This window comes from Excalfactoria chinensis, chromosome 4 (genome assembly GCF_039878825.1).
Source record: "Excalfactoria chinensis isolate bCotChi1 chromosome 4, bCotChi1.hap2, whole genome shotgun sequence".
Classification (NCBI taxonomy): Eukaryota; Metazoa; Chordata; class Aves; order Galliformes; family Phasianidae; genus Excalfactoria; species Excalfactoria chinensis.
The window spans coordinates 24,779,906-24,799,646 of NC_092828.1; the positions used below are offsets into that span (position 1 = coordinate 24,779,906).

At 48.7% G+C, this 19,741-nt stretch overlaps 1 protein-coding gene across 1 annotated transcript; it reads left to right on the forward strand.

The window, feature by feature from the left end:
• Positions 1-12,961: 12,961 nt before the first annotated feature.
• GSX2 (GS homeobox 2) lies at positions 12,962-14,262 on the forward strand. The gene is given in 3 exon segments (XM_072336075.1): positions 12,962-13,404; positions 13,406-13,512; positions 13,628-14,262. Coding segments are annotated over 3 exon segments (831 nt in total). The 5' UTR covers positions 12,962-13,021; the 3' UTR covers positions 13,969-14,262.
• Positions 14,263-19,741: the final 5,479 nt, after the last annotated feature.

Below are 19,741 nucleotides of genomic sequence, written 5' to 3' on the forward strand. Positions count from 1 at the left end.
CTGCTGTCAACCGACCGCTGTCTGTTGGGACTTCTGGCTTAGCTGAGGTCTCTGTGAGGAAGGTGTTCTCCAGCAATGGCTGTTCTGCTGCTCGCATGGGCTCTGTGCAAAGCGTACGCTTGTCCCGCGGTGTGGTGAGTGTGTCTGAGTACTGCAGCCTTCTGGTAGCCTGCCCGGTCCTCTGTGTGTGGAGGGCAAAGCAGAGAAATTGCTGGAAATTGGCCTTTTTTTGGATGATGCGTGTTAAAATAAACCATGAGTCCCTGAAAGTGAGTGAGATTCTCATTCTCTCCACAGTTTATAGGATCACGGAGGTTGGAAAAGACCTCGAAAACCATCCGGTCCAGCTATCAGCCCGTTGTCACTGTGCCCACTAACCATGTCTGTAAATGCCACATCTACACATTCCCTGAACACCTCTGGGGATGGTGACTCCACCACCTCCCTGGGCATCACCACTTCCAATGCACATCTTCCAATGCATCACCACTCTTTCTGAGAATAATTCTTTCCTAATGTCCAACCTGAACTTTCCCTTGTGCTCCAGACCCTTCACAGCTTTGTTGCTGTTCTCTGGACACAATCCAGAACCTGTTTTTCCTGTAGCGAGCAGCTCAAAACTCAACACAGTACTCAAGGTGTGGCCTCACCAGTACAGAGTACAGGGGGACGATTACCCCTCTTCTCCTGCTGGATGCACTATTTCTGATACAAGCCAGAATGCCATTGGCCTCCTTGGGTACCTGTGCATACAGCTGACTTGCGTTCAGCCAGCTGTCAGTTAACACCCCTAGGTCCTTTTCCTCCATGCAGCTTTTCAGCCACTTTGCCCCAAGCCTGAAACAATGCATGGTGCTGTTGTGATCTAAGTGTGGGACTCCGCCTGTGGTCTTGCTGAACCTCATACAATTGGCCTCAGCCCATCAATCCACTTTGTAGGGCCTCCCTACCTTCAGGTTGATCCACACTTCCTCCCAGCTTGGTGTTATTTGCAAACTACTGAGGGTGCACTCAATCCCCTCATCCAGACCACCAATAAAGATATTAAACAGGATCAGGCCTTATACCGACTTCAAAACCTAAAGCAAAGCCGGTGAGACTGTGACAGCCCAAACAGCAGGTGAGCTCTTGGTGCTGTGAAGGCAGAGGAAGGCAGCACTGAGTAGTTTTCTGAAGTATTCTATGATGCTATCTTTGCCACAGAGGGGGCAAAATAATCTATTATCTGTCACTGTCACACCGGAAAACTGTATTTCTGTGCCATGACCTACTTGTAACAGGTTTCACTTACCAAATAACAAGATTCTGCAGAATAACCCAAATTTCCCACTGAGTAATTTCTTGCTTTCATAATAGTATGCTTATGTGTGGGTCGTTTTGTTGTTTGTGTTTTTTGTTTTTATCTAGTGAATGTTCTTGCGTGTGTCTCGCACATAGAAACTGGAGTTTGTGATGCTGATGACTAATTGCTTCTACCTAGCAGCCCTAAAATTGGGAAAACTGGCCAAGTTAAATATTGGCAAAAGCTAGTGAAAACCCACTGGTTTCAGGGAAGCTTCTTATGCGAGTTCACTCCACAAATGAATTTGGTAGCTTTTGTTGTTTTCTTTTTCTTCTTTCTTGCTTTGTTTTCAAATGGCTGTTTCACTGTAGCAGCCAGATAACTGGAGTTAATGCAGTGCAGCACTGTGCTGGAAATGGGTTTGCAGGAGTGGATTTACCAACACTACGTATGAGTTCTTATAGCAGGGCTACACAAGCCAGCTATACTGTTTGAGGTCTGCAATCACTGTGTTGCATATTGTAGCAAGCGTGGTTTGCTGTCTCAATGGGTTTGAGACAAGAGCAGGAAAAAATAGTCCCAGAATTTTTGATCATCATATGAGGTATACATTACCTGTTTTCTATGGTTACCTGAACAGAGGGATAGCTGTGACAAATATTGAACAGTAGTATCAAGTTCCTAGGCTGAGATGGCCATGATGTTTCATCACGCTGTGTTCTGTAGCGCGTGATGTGCTCAGAGCTCTGTGACTAGTGGGTAGTGAGCACCAACTACTTCATCATCTCACAAAGTACATATGGCTAGCAACCACCTCTGAAAGGTTTGGTTTAAGGAACTTTTTCTTCATTTTGCATAGGAACAGCTAGCCTAAAATTTGGCTGTTAGGCAGAAATGTTATGCCTTAACCACCAGGTTGCTATGTCTCTTGGTCTCATTTGCCAAAAATCTTTCACAGACACATAATGTACTGCCTTTAGAGGCAGCAAATTCCATGGTCTGTACTCTTGGTGTCCCAGTACATGCTGCAGAAGGACTTACGTTGGACCTCTCTCCTGTCTTTCAGTGGGTATCACACAACTAGTCACACCTTCACTGCTGGACCCCTGGCAGCCACTCTCTGTCAGCTATGAGACACTTGCTCAGCCAGAACAGAGCCCATCTGTGCCTTCATATCACCACATTTACTTGCTCAAAATAGTGAGATACCTCTCCTATCAACAGTGCGTTGTCCTTTCACCAAGAACAATATGAATATTGCCAGTCTTATACTGATTGTATTTTTAAGCCACTTATTCTCTTGATATCTAAATAAAAGATGGTGGGTTTAAAGTTCAACCTGAAAAGTGCTTTGCCGTTGTTTCAAGCAGGATTTCCCTGCCCCATTAATTTGTTTTCTGCACCTGCCTGTTCAGTGGGATGGAACTGGTGCCACACACAAATCAATTTGACCAAAGTAGGAACTGCTCTCAAGAGCTGCCCTGTAAGAGCCACATACTGCAACCTAAGGGGCCTCTAAACTATTGCTGCTATTTTTTTCCCCCTTTATTTATTTATTTATTTATTGGCAGCTCGTTATACCAGCTCCCTCTCTTCATCTTTTTCTGCCTGATGTATGTATTTCCTTCTCCTTTCTTTACTGCTTGTTCCTCTCCTGACTCTGTGCTTCTTTCCCACTTCCCCCTTTGCCATTCATCGCTCCCTCTGTTTCCCTCTAACATCTGTTTCATTTGCCTTGTTGCTGCCATACATGCTGGCTTGTTTCTCCGTCTTTTCCTTTGTTAATTAGTGTGGTGTTCAGCTCCTGAAGGAAACTCTTCCACTCAACAGTGAAAAATTAAAGAAGGAGCAGCGGGTGCAGTGGTAACCTTGTTCTTTGAACTCCTACCACTAAACAGCAAAGCAAAGCTGACAAGAACAGCTTCTCTTTTTCTTTCCCTGATTAATTAAGGGAAAAGAGGTAGTAAGAAGAAAAACAAAGGTGGACGATGATAGCAAGGGAAGAGAGCAAGCAGAAGAGGACAGGGCATGAAGTCAGAGATAAGGTAGAAATAGTGGACCATAGTTTACAGCACTTGATGCTACAAAGGGAGTTGAAAAAAGCCACGGGACTGTAGCAGACTTCTGAAGATGCTCACTTCATTTTGAAGGCAGAATTTCCTAACCCCAAAAGAATTTGGAATACTCTGAAGTTAAAGACTTCCTTATATTCCACATAACCAGCAGCCAAGATAAGTTCTTGAATATTTTTAGACATGACTTCTTTTCTTTTTTTAAATCTTCAGTAGAACTCGCTGATGTAGGAAATGTATGTGGTCACATTTCATCCCTTCCCATCAATAGGAAAATCTGATGCAGCACTATCCTTCTTGGTTATTTATTTATTTTATGTATTTATTGATAACAATCACATCAGTTAAGCAGAAAAACGCAAAGTCTTCATTTGTCATTTGGTGAGATGGATTGAAACTGATGGTATATTTTCACACTGCAGGTACAAAGGTGTGAAGTCCACTGAATACAAACAGCAAATCCATTTAGAAGTACAAACAGTCCAGTAAGATGAAGGTCCTTAAGATGTACAAATGGCAAATGTGCAGTACCTGACTTTTCTTCTGAAGATCACCTTTAAGAAAATATTGTTGGCACTGTTGAAAACAAGTTCCAAGGATTACTGAGGGCCAGATTCTCTGTGCTATTAGAGATACAGATGCTGTTATTTGAGTAAAGGTGCAGCTGACTTATAAGTTTGTTTAAAAAAAAAAAAGGGACCAGAAAAGGCAAAGACAAACTTGAGGATTTTCTAGCTGTTAATGATGTGATTACTCATATCCCATTGAACATCATCTTTATTTTACCTAGTTTTACTGGTTTTACCTCCATTAAATCCTCACCTGACAGCTTGTATTTATTTCAAGGACAGTATTTTTCTCTTAGTACACATGACTGAATGCCTAATATGTTTACTCACCATCTCAAAGAGTCAGTGTCTGGCTAAGATGAATAGCAGTGACTACGTAACTGCTGCAAGTGAGCTGTAAATCTTCACTATTCCATGAAATAACTTTTATATGAAGATTCAAAAATCAGATTTACTAATCTGTTGTTAAGACAAAATGTGTTATTATGACATATTTAAGAGAGTTAGACAATGACTCTGCCCGTTTTTGCTTGAGAATAGAAAGTGCCAACATTTTTATCCTGCTTAAGGGCAAATACCTTCTGCTATGCCACCCACATCTACCCAATCAGTCGGAAAACTAGAACTGCGTATTCTTTTAGGATTGAGAACATAATTCTTTGCCTGTCAGATTATTCTGACAAATTACATTATAATTACTTCCTCATTAATTACTGTGACAAATGTTGATCTAAAGAGAATAAGGAAGGATGGCTTTCATGTAAAGTCCTCAAAACATGAATAATGAAGATTTTCTGTAAGCACTTTAACGTTCACTGATATTTGAATATACTAACATGTTCACACCTTCTGCGTACAAGCAAAGACTTATTCCTAGCATGTCTGTTTCAGAGAGGACAACTTTATTTCTGATCATCTTTGAATAGTGTCTTTTGTGCTTCCAAGGAAATATTTTTTCTCTATGATAGTATCAGTCTTGACCAATAATTGCTCTAAAACCAAGAAGAATAAAATAGATGCTCTTGTTCTAGGAATTGTTTAAAGTATGACAAAAGTACTTATAGTGGAACACATTATATTCATAGAGTAGGTCCTCAAGGGAAATTGGAAGAATTACCCAACCTCTATGGTAAAGCATGAGAGATGGGAATAACTTGCATCTCGAAAAGAAAACTGTTCTCCTTTCAGAGCAAGAGAGATATTGGAAAAATAATTGCCTGTCTTTGAGATCTTGTTCTTTCTTTGGCTCCAGTTCATTTTTGGCTGCTGGCAGCCTTGCACTGGCCATCAAACCTGATGTAGCAGATACATACTTCCTTGATGAGTGTTTGAAAGAGTGAAGGACTGTCCATATGATTCAAAGGCAGTTTTTAATCAGATTTGTAAATCTTGGTATGACACTGAAACAGGGTTGTTTTCTGTCCCCAAAGAGAGGAGAGTAACAATTCCAGCCTGCAGTAGAGAATAAAAAAATGGTAAGCTTGGGTACTGGTCACTTTGTACTCAATGGACAACTTTTACCAGAATCTACCTGGGGGCAGAATAGCCTGTAGAAATTCTTACCCACAAAGGAATGGGGAAGCTGCATTAGGGCTCCTTTGCATTAACAGTTTTTAAAGTTCAATTGATCAGATTCAACAGACTTTGCAATTCTGAAAAGATCACTTGTGAAGCGCCTTTACTTACTGCAAGATCCTGAAAGATAAGAGATATTGGGCCTAATCACAGTGCTGCAGTGATCTTATTCTGGGACCTTGGGCAAAATCAGCTGTTTGAATCTATAAATCTTTGTTGCACTGGGTGAATTTCTGGCAGAGATCTCACTGACCAGAGTGCTCCAAGGGTTTTCCCCATTGGACAACACATTAATGTACAAGTGTTATTTATAAGTGTATATCTAGGAAGTGTGATTGTGGCTTTTATTTTTATGTATTTGGTACCCTTGAAAGACCTTTTGTAGCTCTGGAGAATGAGCTGGTCTCTTTCATTCCCTTCACCTGAAGAAGCTTGTATTTTAACTAACCTTTGAAAACTCAAGGCCAAATTCTACTCCCACTGCACCGCTCAACATAGTTGTTGAGTAGCTCTGTCTTATTTGAGGTTGAGATATTGTTCAAGCTTCAGACATATTCTTGGCTGATTTTTTTTTCATCTGGTCAGTCTATGTAAGTAATTATATTTGTTTGCACTTTAAAATCATGGCTTATACCCTCCTACTTACATCTTCTTATGGTTTAGGTTTTAGTACTTCTTTCTTTTTTAGAAGATTCACACCGTATATTTTTTCAATTCCAGTTTATTTTCTTACCACTAAAGCAGAGCTCTGAATCTCATAAACTTCTGCTACTCTTTTTCCATTAGATTTCATTGTCACCTCAATGCTGTATCAGAATAAACAATCTTTGAGCTAGTATACCTATGGAAAATCTTCCATTTTCTGAAAATCCTTTATTTCTAGGGTTTTTCAAAGAGAAGGCTTTGAATACAAGCTTGGAAAATATATTTGTCATAAATAAAAAGAGACAAGCTGTGCAAAAATTCCCCATATTGTTTTAATAAAATTCTGACTTTGGGTTCCATTTCCACACACTCATATTGTGTGCTTCTGTAAGATGCCCCGTTTTTCCTTGCAGTTAGAGGCTGAGTGCCTCTAGCCTACACTTTACTTAGACTCTGCTTCATGTAACGCACATTTTTGTTCCTTTTTCAAATTGAGAATACAAATACATCTAAAAGGATGAAACTATAAAATGGTTGCCTCCAGCTACATGCAATAGAGATTTGTTTTCACATTGAAGCCACATGGGCAAAGTTATATTGTGAAAAGTGAGCAGAAGAAATGAGATGGTAGGTTTCTTCTCATAAAGTTTTCTAGTTCACGTCAAAATTCAGACCAATGTTTAATCCGACACCTGAAAAAAAACACACCATTTTAGTGCATGGTTCTTTCATTATCTTAACATAAATGTAAAAAGAGGAGAGGAGAGGAGAGGAGAGGAGAGGAGAGGAGAGGAGAGGAGAGGAGAGGAGAGGAGAGGAGAGGAGAGGAGAGGAGAGGAGAGGAGAGGAGAGGAGAGGAGAGGAGAGGAGAGGAGAGGAGAGGAGAGGAGAGGAGAGGAGAGGAGAGGAGAGGAGAGGAGAGTGAATTCCACTTCCCTCACACTGAAAAGGTTTTTTGTTGTTGTTTGTTTTGGTTTTTTTGTTATTAATTTCCAGGCTAAATTTATGTACATCCAGAGTACATTCATTTGTATTTGTTTATTCTTGTGGTGATACCCTTCTCCCTCATGAGTACATACTTCCCTGAAGTATGCAAAAAGCACACCTACTCCAAGCCTTCATTTTCCTAAATAATCCATTCTCTGTGCATCTTGAGGGTTCACATTCCACTCATACTCCTCATGCTACTCTCTAGACTTGTTCTCATTTAGTCCTTTCTGAATATGGACATCCAAAGCTGTACCCTCTGACAGACAAGGTTTTCCCATGCAGTGACTTCAGTGGAATTATACTGCTGCCTATGCTGTGTAATTGCATTCACTCATCATTTGGCCATGCCACACTGATGTTTCATAACCTTGGATTAATGTGCCAATGGTTACATTTGGTTTTTAATTGCACTTCTATCTCTTTACTCCTCTATCACTTCACTCCTTCATTCCAGTAAAATGTACCACCCTCCACAGATTCTGACTTTTCCTTATAATGAGTAATGTAAAGCAAAAAGTATAGCCAAGACTACCAGTATGAGTAGTTCTGTTCTCTGTTGTGAATACAGTAGTCACAGCAAGAATTAGAGCTAATTCAGCTGTCTCTGAGAGTAGCATTCAAGGATATCCATTGTTTGTTGTGTTCCCCTGTATATTCTGTGCCTGCAGGGATAGCACCGTGTCTCCTCTAGGAAGTTCCTCCATTGCTTTGCAGTTCTTGGACTATCCCTCATCCACATTTGCATTCCAGAAGAATGCCAAAACTAAAAATAAACATAAAAAATGAATACCATTTGATTTGTTCAGTGTGGATGAATTGAACTTAATATTCATACAATATTCAGTCTGTGGAATGGCAGATCCTGCACTACCATAGTAAGTTTTATAACCTCAATTTTTTCCTCACAATCCATGCTTAATGTCCATTCTTGCCTGTCTATCTAAGAAAAGTAACATTACCTCTGGTAGAAAATTCAAAAGACCACTTTTTTGTCACTCTCAAGCAGAACGCTTCAACCTAAGCATGACTTCCAAGGGTTTAAATGCTTGAGGGTGTAATTTCAAGAACAGAAATGAAGGAGGATAATTGACATTATGCAGAAGCTTATATTCTTTATCCCTATCACTGTAAAGTGTAGCACTCCTGTGTTACTTTGTGATACGTCAGTGTAAAGACCAATTCCATCATGTATTCTGTGTTCAGTCATCTGTGGTAGGTAACAATCTTAGCTGCAAGAGCTCTAAATAAAGGTCATTCCTGAAACTAGGACTCAGACTGAAGTCTAGCCTGGTGTTGCCCCATGTAGTTAGGGACGTGGCAAAGCCTCTCAAGTCTAAGCCAAGTATCACAGAACTGTAGAATCATAAAATGTCCTGGATTAGAAGGAACTTAAACTCACCCAGTTCCATCTGCCTGCCCTGAACAAGGCTGCTACCCAGCAGGTCATATTGCCCAGTGCTCCATCCAGCCTGGCCTTGAATGCCTCCAGGGAGGGGCAGCCACAGCACCCTCTGAGTAAAGAATTTCCTCCCAACATCTAATTTAACTTTTCCCTCTTTTAGTTGTCCTATCGCTATCAGACCATGAAAAAAGTCGGTCTTCATCTTTTTTATAAGCTCCCTTTAAGTATTTAATGAAGGTTAGTACTACTATTAACAGTAATAATAAGAAGAAACAGCGGGAGAATAAGGTCATTAAGTTAAAGAAAGTTAGCCCTGCAGGCAGAGAAGGGCACTGGAAGAGCAGGCCAAGGCCGCATCTATGGGGCAAAGGGGAAAACGAGCTGTCTCTGCTCTATGGGCTGCTCCCCTGGGCCAGGCGGGGACATGCGAGCGCCTGGAGGTGGGGCAGAGTTTGAGGGGTCTCAGCCTGGTACGCTCCCGACCCCAAGTGCGGTTTCTCCCAGTTACCGCCTCCTGTCCCTGAGATCCTTTGAAACCCTCAAAAATAAAGGGGGGCGGGGGGGGGAGTTTTCAATGTTACACCCCTCTCTTTGGAAGGAGTGCAGTTTTCTGGCCTCGGCGACATCGCTCGTTAAACAATCAGCTCCCGAGCCCTGAAAGGAGAAGCATTGCACCCTTCTTGCTGAATGCACTCCTCAGTGCATATAACGCCAGGGCCTTTTGATGTTTCACAATGCATGTTACGCCCCAGGATTGTCTCTTTGGACAGATCTACAACGCTTGGCTTCATGTTTGGAAGTTAAATGGCCAGCGAAGTTGTCGAAACTCCCACGTCTGGAGCTGCGCGGCGCTCCGACCGCTCCGTCCCCGCCCGCCGCCGGGGCCGTGGGGCTGCGGGGCGGCGGGGCCGGGCCTCGACGGCTCAGGGGAAAGGAGAAAGCGGCCCGGCCCCGAGTTTTTCTCTCTTTTCTTTTCTCCACTTTATTCTTTGGCAGCCTTTAAAAAAGGGGGCCGTTTGCAAAGCGTCCTCCCCGTGTAGGTGGTTTGTGTCTCGAAGCCGCTGGCAATGCTGCCGCTCCATGAAATCAAAATTTATGATTATTCAAATGTTGGGGAGTGTGAAAAGAGAGGAAGAAAGAAGGAAAATTAATATTGCAGCTGTTCTTCTGATTAATGAGAGATAATTGCTCATGAAAAGTCACCCCTGTGGCATTTTGTTGTCTCCTGGATCTTTGTTCTTTTCCACTATTATTGAGGACTTTCTTGAAGACTAAGCGGTTCTTTTCAATTTTTGGTATTCAGAAAGTGTTGCTTGGTTACAGATAATGGAGAAATCTCGGGCTATATCGGGTAAGATGTGCCACAGACAGCAATATCACAATGCCACTCTCAGAAAAGGATGGATACAAGTTAACGATGCGCTTTCAACAAAACATTAATAGACTTGTTCACGCTTTTATAATGACCTCATTAATGGGAGCTGTGGGCAAGTCCTGTCTTTTTTTGCCTGCGCTCCCTTCACACAGCCCGGCTCCGAGATGGCTTTGGGAGCTGATACCAAATCGATGTTAGACCGGGGAAGAAGGGCTCTCCCTGCGTAAGAGCCGGCGGCCCCAAGGCCACGCGGGGGTTTACTGGGGAGGGGGCCGCGGCCGCCCAGATCCCTCTTCGGGTCACGTTCGCCTCCTCGACAGCCCCGCAAACGTTTTCTTTTCCCCCTTTTTGCTCCTCAAAACGCGGCCCCGAGGTGCGGCTCTCTCTGCCGGTTTTGCACCGGGCGGGCAGTGCCTCTCTGCAGCCGGGGGCTGGGGGAGGGAGGGGAGAGAGCCGCTTTTGTCGCATAAGCCGTGAATCTCCCCGACATAAAGGTGTTGGAGACATCTGGGAGAAAGGAGGGACCTGCGCCCAGCGCTGCGCTCCGCGGGCCGGGGGAGCGGCTCTGATGTTCTTTTTGAACTGCTCCACTTTCAAAAGGGGGCAATTTCGTTACATTCTCATTTGTTACACTGCCTTGAACTAAAGGCAGACAAAGCTATACTCTGTCACCCCGAGCAGAATGAAGGGAATCAAAGGATTTTCCCTTAAAAGGACTAATTTTCTCCTTGAATTATGAAAGTAATGGCTAGGTAACAGCCTGTGCTCTGTACCCAACCGCTTAATACCTTCTAAATCCTTCCACGTGGCTCTCCCAGTCGTAGCAATTAGAGCTCATTATAGGCTCATAAGAGCTCTCATTTCGGGGATTACTTAATGGACAATGAAATTTTATCGGACAGAATTATTGAAAAATAAAATCGTAACGAGGCCGATGTGATGTGGGCGCACGCCTTACATCATTCCGCCTGGTTTGGGATATCTCTGCTCTCAGATGACTTCTTTTCTTGCTTTCAGGGCTGAGATTTGCTTTGTGCTATTTTTTTCCCCCTCCTTTCTTTTATCACCGCGCTTGGTTTATTATAACAATTAGAAATCGCAACTTTGATCTGACTCTCGCTGTCCGCCCCGCTTACAGCAGCCCCCCACCCCCCGCTCTCAGCCCCGCTCCATCGTTGCACACTGAGGTTTTCCACGCACACCGGACGCCCTTTTTTCTAAGTAGCTTCTCCTAAAGAAAAAGGGGGGAGAGGGGGTGGGAGGGGGAGAGAGAGAGAAAAGTAACAACGTCAGAAAAGACAAAACTGCATTTTAACCGGAGAGAGCCGAACAAGCCCACTGCGTTCATCCTTGGACCATAACTATTGAGTCTAGGGAAGGGCTCCGGCCGCCCCGAAACCTCGGCAGCGGTTTGGGGAGAACTAGGTGAGGTCGGAGCTGACCCGCCGAAAGCCGCCGGTCCCTAATTGTTGTCACAAGACGCGGGATTAGCGCATTGCTGGAATAGCTGTCTGTTTACACTCCGGAGCCCCGCCGGCCGGTAAACACTTTCTAATTGAATTCTAATCACATTCAAATAGCTCCATAACCAGCCTCAGCTGCAATTCATAAAACGTTAATTGCCATCCATAAATCCTCGGTTCGCGGCTGCGGAGCGTCCCTAAAACTCCGCGGCATCGCGGCCGTCGAGGGGAGCTAGGGCCGCCCGTGTCCTCTCTGACGGGGCCGGGGCAAAGCGCTGAGCCCCGGCCCGAGGGAGAACCACCCCGATCGGAGGGCGGGCAGCTGTAGCGGTGCTGCGGGTGGTGTTTTTCTGGATTTAAACAGAGAAGGAGTACGGGGGATGTCCGTGTCCCTGCTCTGAGCACGCCAACCACTTCTAAAGGCGTGAAGGCTGCCGATTCCTCCCGGGCAGCGGTCCGGCGATCGGCCTTGCTTTGCATTTTCCGCCTTAGAGCACAGTAGTCGCTCCCCTCCGCCAGCCGAGCGGAGCGGGATGCGCTGCCGCTTCCACATGCCGCCTCGCATCTGCCCAACAGGAGTTCGATCGCCCTTCCTCCGCCGAGGACTCTTCTTAAACTCCCATAAAACAGGTCATTGGAAAATCGCGTAATATGCCGCAAATACCTCGGCTCTTTAATGCAATCTGAAATGCTCGGGAGCCACCGACCGTATTTAGCTGTTTATCCAATTTTACTTTGAATGATTGCTTCAGCACACTTGGTGCACATCAAAGCGGCCCCGGCACGGCCGCCTCTTAGCAGCGTAGAGCGCCGGTCCCGGAGAGACCGGGCACTTGGCGGGGCAGTGCCGTTGTGGTAGCACTGGGCCGAGACGTGTCCCGGTGGGGAAGGCTTTGTCCCCGTGCTCAGTGCTAATTTGGAGAAAGCTTCGAATAATAATAGCAACAACAATAACAACCAACCCCAAACTCTGTCAGAAGTGCTTATGAACACGCATAGGCCCATCCCATCCCTAATTCCCTACCCATATCCATGGAGGCGACCCGGGATCCTCCGCTCGGAAGCGGCCTCCCGGTGCCGCGGGGGAGCCCCGGCCGCTAGGGTAGCGCTGCCTTTTCTCCCTACGCAACTCCGGCTCTCCCCTCCCCTCCTCTTCCATCGCTCCCTCCGTGCGGGATGCAGAGGTGCTCCCGAGCAGATCCCAGCGCACGGTTTGACGCAAGTTTATCTCCCCTCCGATCTGCTGCTGGACGGGTGCGGGGCCGCAGCCCCCTCCCCTGCTCCCACGCTCTCACAATTTGTCTGGCACGAAGGCAAAGACTGAAGCCATCGGGCAGCGAAAAAGCACCAGTGCACACTTGGTGCCCCCCTCCCCGCTCCGTTCTCCTCCCCGCTCCCCTCCCCTCCCCCTCCTCTCGCCGCCTCTCCCGCCGGCCTGAGAAGCTGGGCAGATTTAGGTCCGAGAGGCTTTCAGCCATCACGTGTTTAAATAGTTGATATAAAACCCCTAGCGCAGGGGATCCAGGCGGGGGGACTTTAAGACCAGCCCTCTCCGGGGACCCTTTTGTTCGCCTCTCCAACATAAGCACCTTCTCGCCTCGCCAGGACTTCAGCGGCAGCCCGGTCGGCAGCAGAGCAGCCCGCCGCGATGTCGCGCTCCTTCTATGTGGACTCCTTAATCATCAAGGACTCCTCGAGGCCGCTGCCGTCCCTTCCCGAGCACCACCATCACCACGGCCAGGACTTCTTCATCCCCCTCGGCGTGCCGTCCCCCCTCGTCATGTCGGTGGCGGGCCCGGGATGTCCGTCCCGCAAGAGCGGGGCCTTCTGCGTCTGCCCGCTCTGTGTCACCTCGCACCTGCACTCTTCCCGCGGGGGGGGCGGCGGCGGCGGCGGCGGCGGCGGCGGTGGCGGAGGGGCCATCCCGCTGCTCAAGGGCCAGTTTCCCCCTGCTGCAGCCGCCGCCGCCGGCGAGGCCCAGTGCTGCCCGCGGGGCAGCCCTGCCGCCCCCCCCTCCGCAGCCCCCGCCGCCCGCCGTGCCCGCCGCCGCCCTGGGGCACCCGCCGCATCACCCCCCCGCCTGCGCGGCCACCGCCTACAGCGTCAGCGACCCGCGGAGGTTCCACTGCCTCGGCATGGGTAGGAGCCCGAGACCGGGGGACGGGGAGGCTGAGGCGGGTTTCCTTCCTCGGTTGTCCTTCTCTCCTTTTTCTCCTTTCCCCCGCCCCGCTTAACTTGTCGCTTGCCTCCCAAGGAGGGTCCGATTCCAGTCAGATCCAGAACGGGAAGAGGATGCGGACGGCGTTCACCAGCACGCAGCTCCTGGAGCTAGAGAGGGAGTTTTCGTCCAACATGTACCTGTCCCGGCTGCGCCGCATCGAGATAGCCACGTACCTGAACCTCTCCGAGAAGCAGGTGAAGATCTGGTTCCAGAATCGCCGCGTCAAGCACAAGAAGGAGGGCAAAGGCGCCCCGCGGAGCTCTCACGGCGGCTGCAAGTGCGGCACGGGCCAGGGCCATTTCCCCAGGTCGGAGGACGAGGAGTCCCTGTCCCCATCCTCGGCCACCGAGGAGAAGGAGATCTCCCCTCTCTGAACCGTCAGGGACACTTCGGGCACCGCCGTCGGAGCCCGCGGGCAGAGGCTGTCTGTGTGCTTAGCGATGGGAGCTCAGCCACGGCGCTGTGCACGGACCCTGGGACGGGCACCTGCCTTGCCCAGTTTGGGGCGCGGACCCGGCCAGGAGATCCTCCCCGCCTCTAGCCAGAGCGGTATGAAGGAAGGACAACCCACCCCAAGTATTTCGTCCCGAAAGCCGAGACTTTCAAACCTGAAAAGAACTCGTAGGCTGAGAACCTCCTGGACGAACTTTTCTGAAAGTGAATAAGGAAAGCAATAAAGCACCAGTCCCTTGGGTTCGGGCCGTCGGTTTGTTTGTGAATAGTTTTATATAAAAGTTCTATTTATATTTATTTAAATAAATGAGATCGGACGAGAATTTCTTCTTCTTTTATTTTCTGTAACTTCTTTTGCCCTAGAGAAGGCACAGTAGCAGCCGGGACAGGGTGCGCTTCTGGGCGCGGGGACAGAGCTGCTCCGTGTGCCCCAACTCCGCTATAACCCTGCTGAGCTCCGCAGCCAGCAGCCGAGAGGCTCTTCGCTACCCACGGCTCGGGCGGGGCGGGGTAGGGGCTCCGGCAGCAAGGTGGAGCCGAGTATACGAACGAGGCCGGGAAAGCCCGGCCCGAGACCGGCCACAGCTCTCCGCCGTCGGGGAAGGGAACGGGGACGGGAATGGGAGCAGACGGCTGCCGCTGTCTGTCAGTCCCGAGGCCACCAGTGCCGGCGCGGGGATGTGTTCCGAGACACTCCGTTTCTGTCCTCCCGAAGGGGCTGCGTGCACACAGCAACCTCGCTACTTTTATCCCGTGCTGAGCTGGGTGGTGATAATCGGAGATCCCACTGTGCTGTTCCCCACTCACACCTTTGCCACTGTGGGTTTTCCACTGACTCCATCCACGCTCAGCCCCTGAATCCAGTGTAGAGCCTTTAGGAAAATAATACCCTGGACACTTTCTGTTCTTGATCATTAACCTCAGAAGTTCAGCTCCAGTTCCAAGTGCCTGTCTTGCTTTTAACCAGAAAAAAGAGGAACAAGACCTCATGCAGCTCAGCAGAAACTGCTCAGTGCCGGGTGTAGCTGCTGAGAGCAGGAGGAGAAGGCCCAGGATGAGCATGGCCTGTTACTGCTGCGGGGTCTGGAATAGCATTGTGATTCTGCTGGGAAGGAATGGCGACCAGACTGGGATTGGGAACTAAGTGCAGACCCTCACTCTACTGTTTCACAGATGAGGGCTGCTCAGAGGCCGGCACCCAGCTGAACAAGGGGGGGGGGGAGGGGGGGGGGCACAATGTCTCCCCAAAGGCCTTCCCTTCACTGCCCAGGCCATTCCCTTATTCTCTTATATCATAGAACTGTAACATTAACTCTGGAAAAAAACTTAGACTATCTAGTCGACTGTGTCCTCACATAGCCCTTATGATTCCCTCACAGAGGAACTCCTGGCTCCTAAAGTTGCTCTGAGCCTTTCCCACCTGGAAGCTGTGAGAGGAGAAATCAGCACCGTTGGGTATCACAGCGATGTCACCAGTGTCCCAAAGCAGTGGGGAGCTCTAGGCCTGAGAAGCATTGCACCCTACTGCATCAGGGTGATGCTGTCTTTGGAGTTGCAGGGATGCTGCCTGTGTGCCTGTGTCTGCTCTGTGGAAGTAACTCAGGGAACAAATGGGTATTTCTATCTCCTTCTGAAGTTCAGCACCAGAGATGCAGGAATACCTCCTTGAAGTATTTAACGATTTCTTAAAGATGAGAGGGAAAAGAAGGGAGATTCTCTTACCTGCAGTGTGAATGGTAATGTGTGCTATTCAAGGACTGGAAAGAAACGGTGACCTACGCTCAGTGTGCAAGCTGTGCCACTGAGGCAGCTGCTGCCATCACCAGACTTGTCTGGATTTCAAAGTGAGCATCGGATGTGAGAAAAGCCCTCCCCATTTCCACGCAGGAACACAGCTATAGGTGTGCCCTGACGCATCCTGAAAGGCCGTTACAAGGGGAAACAGCGTTGCTAGGGCAGCCCGAGGGCAGGGACAGCAGCAGAGGGGGTGCAGGAACTGTGGGGCTGCCTGAAGGGCCATAGGACGGAACCCAAATAGCAGCTTTTTCTTTCCGTGATTCTGTGCCGTTCTGCGCCTCGTTGCAACCGCAGCGAACAAACTCTGCCCTCCTACTTTGGCACTTGTCATGGCGGTGTTTGGAGGCGCTGCAAACGCGGCCGGATTTAGCTCTCCCGAGGGAGCAATCCATCAACCACTCTTTAGGAACCGCGGCGGAAGGAAGGCTCAGCGACAAACACACGGCCGCTGCCGAAGCGGCCCCGGCACAGCGCGGCTCAGCACCACCACCGGGGACAGCCGCCAGCCGTGTCCCGTTGCCCCGAGTACGGGCGGCCCCGAGGGCGGTGATCCGACGGGCACCGGGCGGAGCGGAGCGCCGTGGGGGGAACGCGGGTCCTTCTCCCGAGGGAGGAAAAGCTGTAGCCGCCCTTCTCCGGGGCCCGAGGGGGCGGACAGAGCGCTCCTCCGGCAGGTGACAGCCCCGCGCAATGATATGGCCCGAAGCAGCCCCCCGGGCGAAGGCGAGCCCAAATGGAACGGCAGCGTGTGCTGTTCGCTCTGGCAAAAGAACTGCTTGCAGATTAATGAAGGAGTGACAATTTCAAGGCTAACGTTGGCACTGCCCAAGCCAGAGCGTGGGGAGCTCGCCAGGCTTTGCTGTATATTGTCTGCTTTTCTGAAGAGCAGACAAAGATGGATAGAGGGACATTGAAAAGCGGGAGGCGTATTTCAAGCAGTCCCATAAAGGGGGTTGTCACTTAAAGACAAGAACCATAGTGCTTTGATGACTTTGTATTAGCCTCACCGCTTCACAGAAGTGACTCTGCTCCCTTCAGGGAATTCACCGACTTTCTGCAGATGACACGTCGGTGCGACAGCTTCGGGCAGTGACCGCAGCCCCTCGCCGCGGGGCAAAACTCCGCCCGGGACTTCTTTTCTTGCTCCGGGGCTCGCTTCGCTTTCCGTCCCCAGACCTCTATAAAAACCGAGGTTTGCAGTGTTTGGGAACCTTCAGTGCAAACCGCATGAGCGCAGCACCTCGCTGCTCTGGGAGACCCCCGGCGCTCCCCGTCCCTCGTGTCCGCTTGTCCCCACGTCCTCCTGTCCTCGACCCCCCTGCTCCCCACGTCCCCCTGTCTCCGTGTCCCCAGGACGCCTCCCTAGACGCCCCCACCCGTCCCAATCTCCCGTCCGTGTGCGGTGGGGCGGGAGGGCTGTGCGGCCGGGCAGGATTCTCTGCCAAAACCGACTATTTCTTCTTTTTTCTTTCCTTCTTTCATTTTTTCCCCCCCTCCCTCCTCTTCTTTCCTAAGACAGGGACCCCCGACCGCTGCAGCCCCACAGGCTTTGAAGGCACAGCGAAAGGGCTTCGCTGTGAGTTTGAGCGAACCATTTAGTCACTGTTTCATTAGGCGCTATTTGAACCTTGCAACATGTGGTAATTTCTGGGGCAAGCTGAAAAGGGGGGATTACGGAGGAGGGACACAAGGAAATTAGCCAACGGTTAATTTAACTCGTTTTCTGGTAGAATTTTCGATACATTCCTAATTGACGGAGGAGGCAGGTGAAGTCTTCGGCTCCCGGCAGACTCATTCACGGTGAGAATAAATGGCTCTTTTTAACTCGCACTGCTCACAATATACCATCGGGGAAAAGACATGCAATGAATATGTTGATTTTATTATTATTATTATTAATGGAATTACACCCCGCCACGCAGGTGTGAGGGTAACAACCCACACCGCGAAGGAATCAGATTAACGATGAAATGAGAATTTTATTGGCTTTCTATGTCGCAGAGAGCTGGATTCAAACTGTCAAAACAAGAAACAAGAGGGGGAGAGAGATGCTGTGAAGGCAGAGGTGCCGGTCAGCGGGCAGAAGCAGCGGAATCCAAATCTTGCTATCCAAACAATAATTAGGCGTAATTCGCAGTGAATATCCACAGCCCACACTCCACTCTGTTTATGCCGCCTGTAGGACATGATTAACCTATAACGGCCAAGCTCTTCCTAGCCCGGGCTCTGCCATCAGCCCCCATCGCCCCTCTTCGCTACGAAACTCGCCCGCGGGGTCCCGCTTATATCACCCAGTGTGGGACAGCGGAGGGGCTCCTGGAGTGGGATCGGTCCCCTGCGGGCGCTACCTGCACGGTGCGGGGCCGCCCGTTCTCCCGCCCGCTGCCACCTCCGCTGGGGCCCCTTTGGAACCTGCTATAGAAAAGGGAGGTACTCTGCATGACAAAGCACAATTAAGCTCGCTATTCAGGAGCGCTGCAGCTGGTAGCCCATTGGGAGAGTGGGAGGAAACGCGAATATATTAATTATGCGAAGGGGCGGTGGAAAAAAAAAAAAAGCCAACAACAAAGCGACAACAACAACAAAACCAACAAGAAACGTAGGTATGGGCTTGTTACGGGTTTGAGTGGGTTGGCTGATGTGTGTACCTGCCTCTGTTATTTGGTGAATATCTGATGGCAAAGCCCCAGCCCTACTCGGCTGTAGGTAACTGACATCCACCAGCCAAAACTCGTGTGTTGCACCAGCAACAGGTCCACAAAGGCAGGAACACTCAGTAGAAGAAGGCAGCAACAGAGGAAATCAAAGATGTTTTCATGCTACAAGTGTTCCCGACCTTCTCAAATAGTGTGAAGCATAGGCCAGAACTGGCCAGTCACGCATACAGTTGATAGAGATTGCTTTGAGCTAAAAAACCTTTGAACAAAAGTTTGTTACTCTAGTTATTCACCAGTACAGTTAGCACTTAACTAACCTGTCACTGTTATTCCATCCTGCAGAACAGTATTGGAGCAGTCACAGCTTCAGACTCTGTGTGGCTTCAGAGAACCCCACCCCCAGTCCAGGTATTGCAAGGGGGATGTTCTGTAGTTCAGCTCCCCAGCACACTCAACCTAGCCTATAATACATATTCCGGAATGAATAGACAAGAATCCCGCACTGGCTTTCATTAAGCTAACAATCATAGTAAAGACACCATGAAATTTTTAGACACAAGTGACTTCAGTGAGGACAGGGGAACTCTGATCATAAGTCAATTATGCTTGTGCAGAAACCTCAGTGCTTCTAAGGGGACTGTAATGAAGTTATGGAGAGCAACCAGAAGTTCCTATTTTTTCCAGGTATCAGTACCTACCAGTCTTTCACAGGTAAAAGATAGCATCTCAGAAATCATTGTATTAAGATGCCATTAAGGAAAGGTCATAAGACAGGAGGCGTTTTGTTATGTTTGCCATTGGGTTTCCTCCTGATAAAAAGCCATTTTCACAGCCAGATTTATCTTCTGTAATTACCGCAAGACTGAGTGAGCTCAGGCAATGTGTGATGTAATAGACTGTGGCAGTTCAGCCCACTGGATTTTCAGTGAGAGTTGTCAAATTGCAGTGAAGTTGTCAGAGCATTTCCCCCCCCCCCCCCCCCTTTCACGATTGCTATTAACTGTGAGCAAGTGACCGAGTGCACAGAAAGTAGCTCTCAAGTTTTGGATTTTTCTAAACCAGGCACCGAGTTCTTTGAGAGCCTTGGTTTGTGGCTTCATGTTCTTTGACTACTCAGGAACAAGGCTGAGGAAGTTATTTCAAGACTCGGAGTGTGCCTGTGTGGCAAATGCCACCAGCATGCACAGGGGAACAGATGCATCCCCATACAGCCCTACTAGGAGTTGAGCTTGGTGTCTGC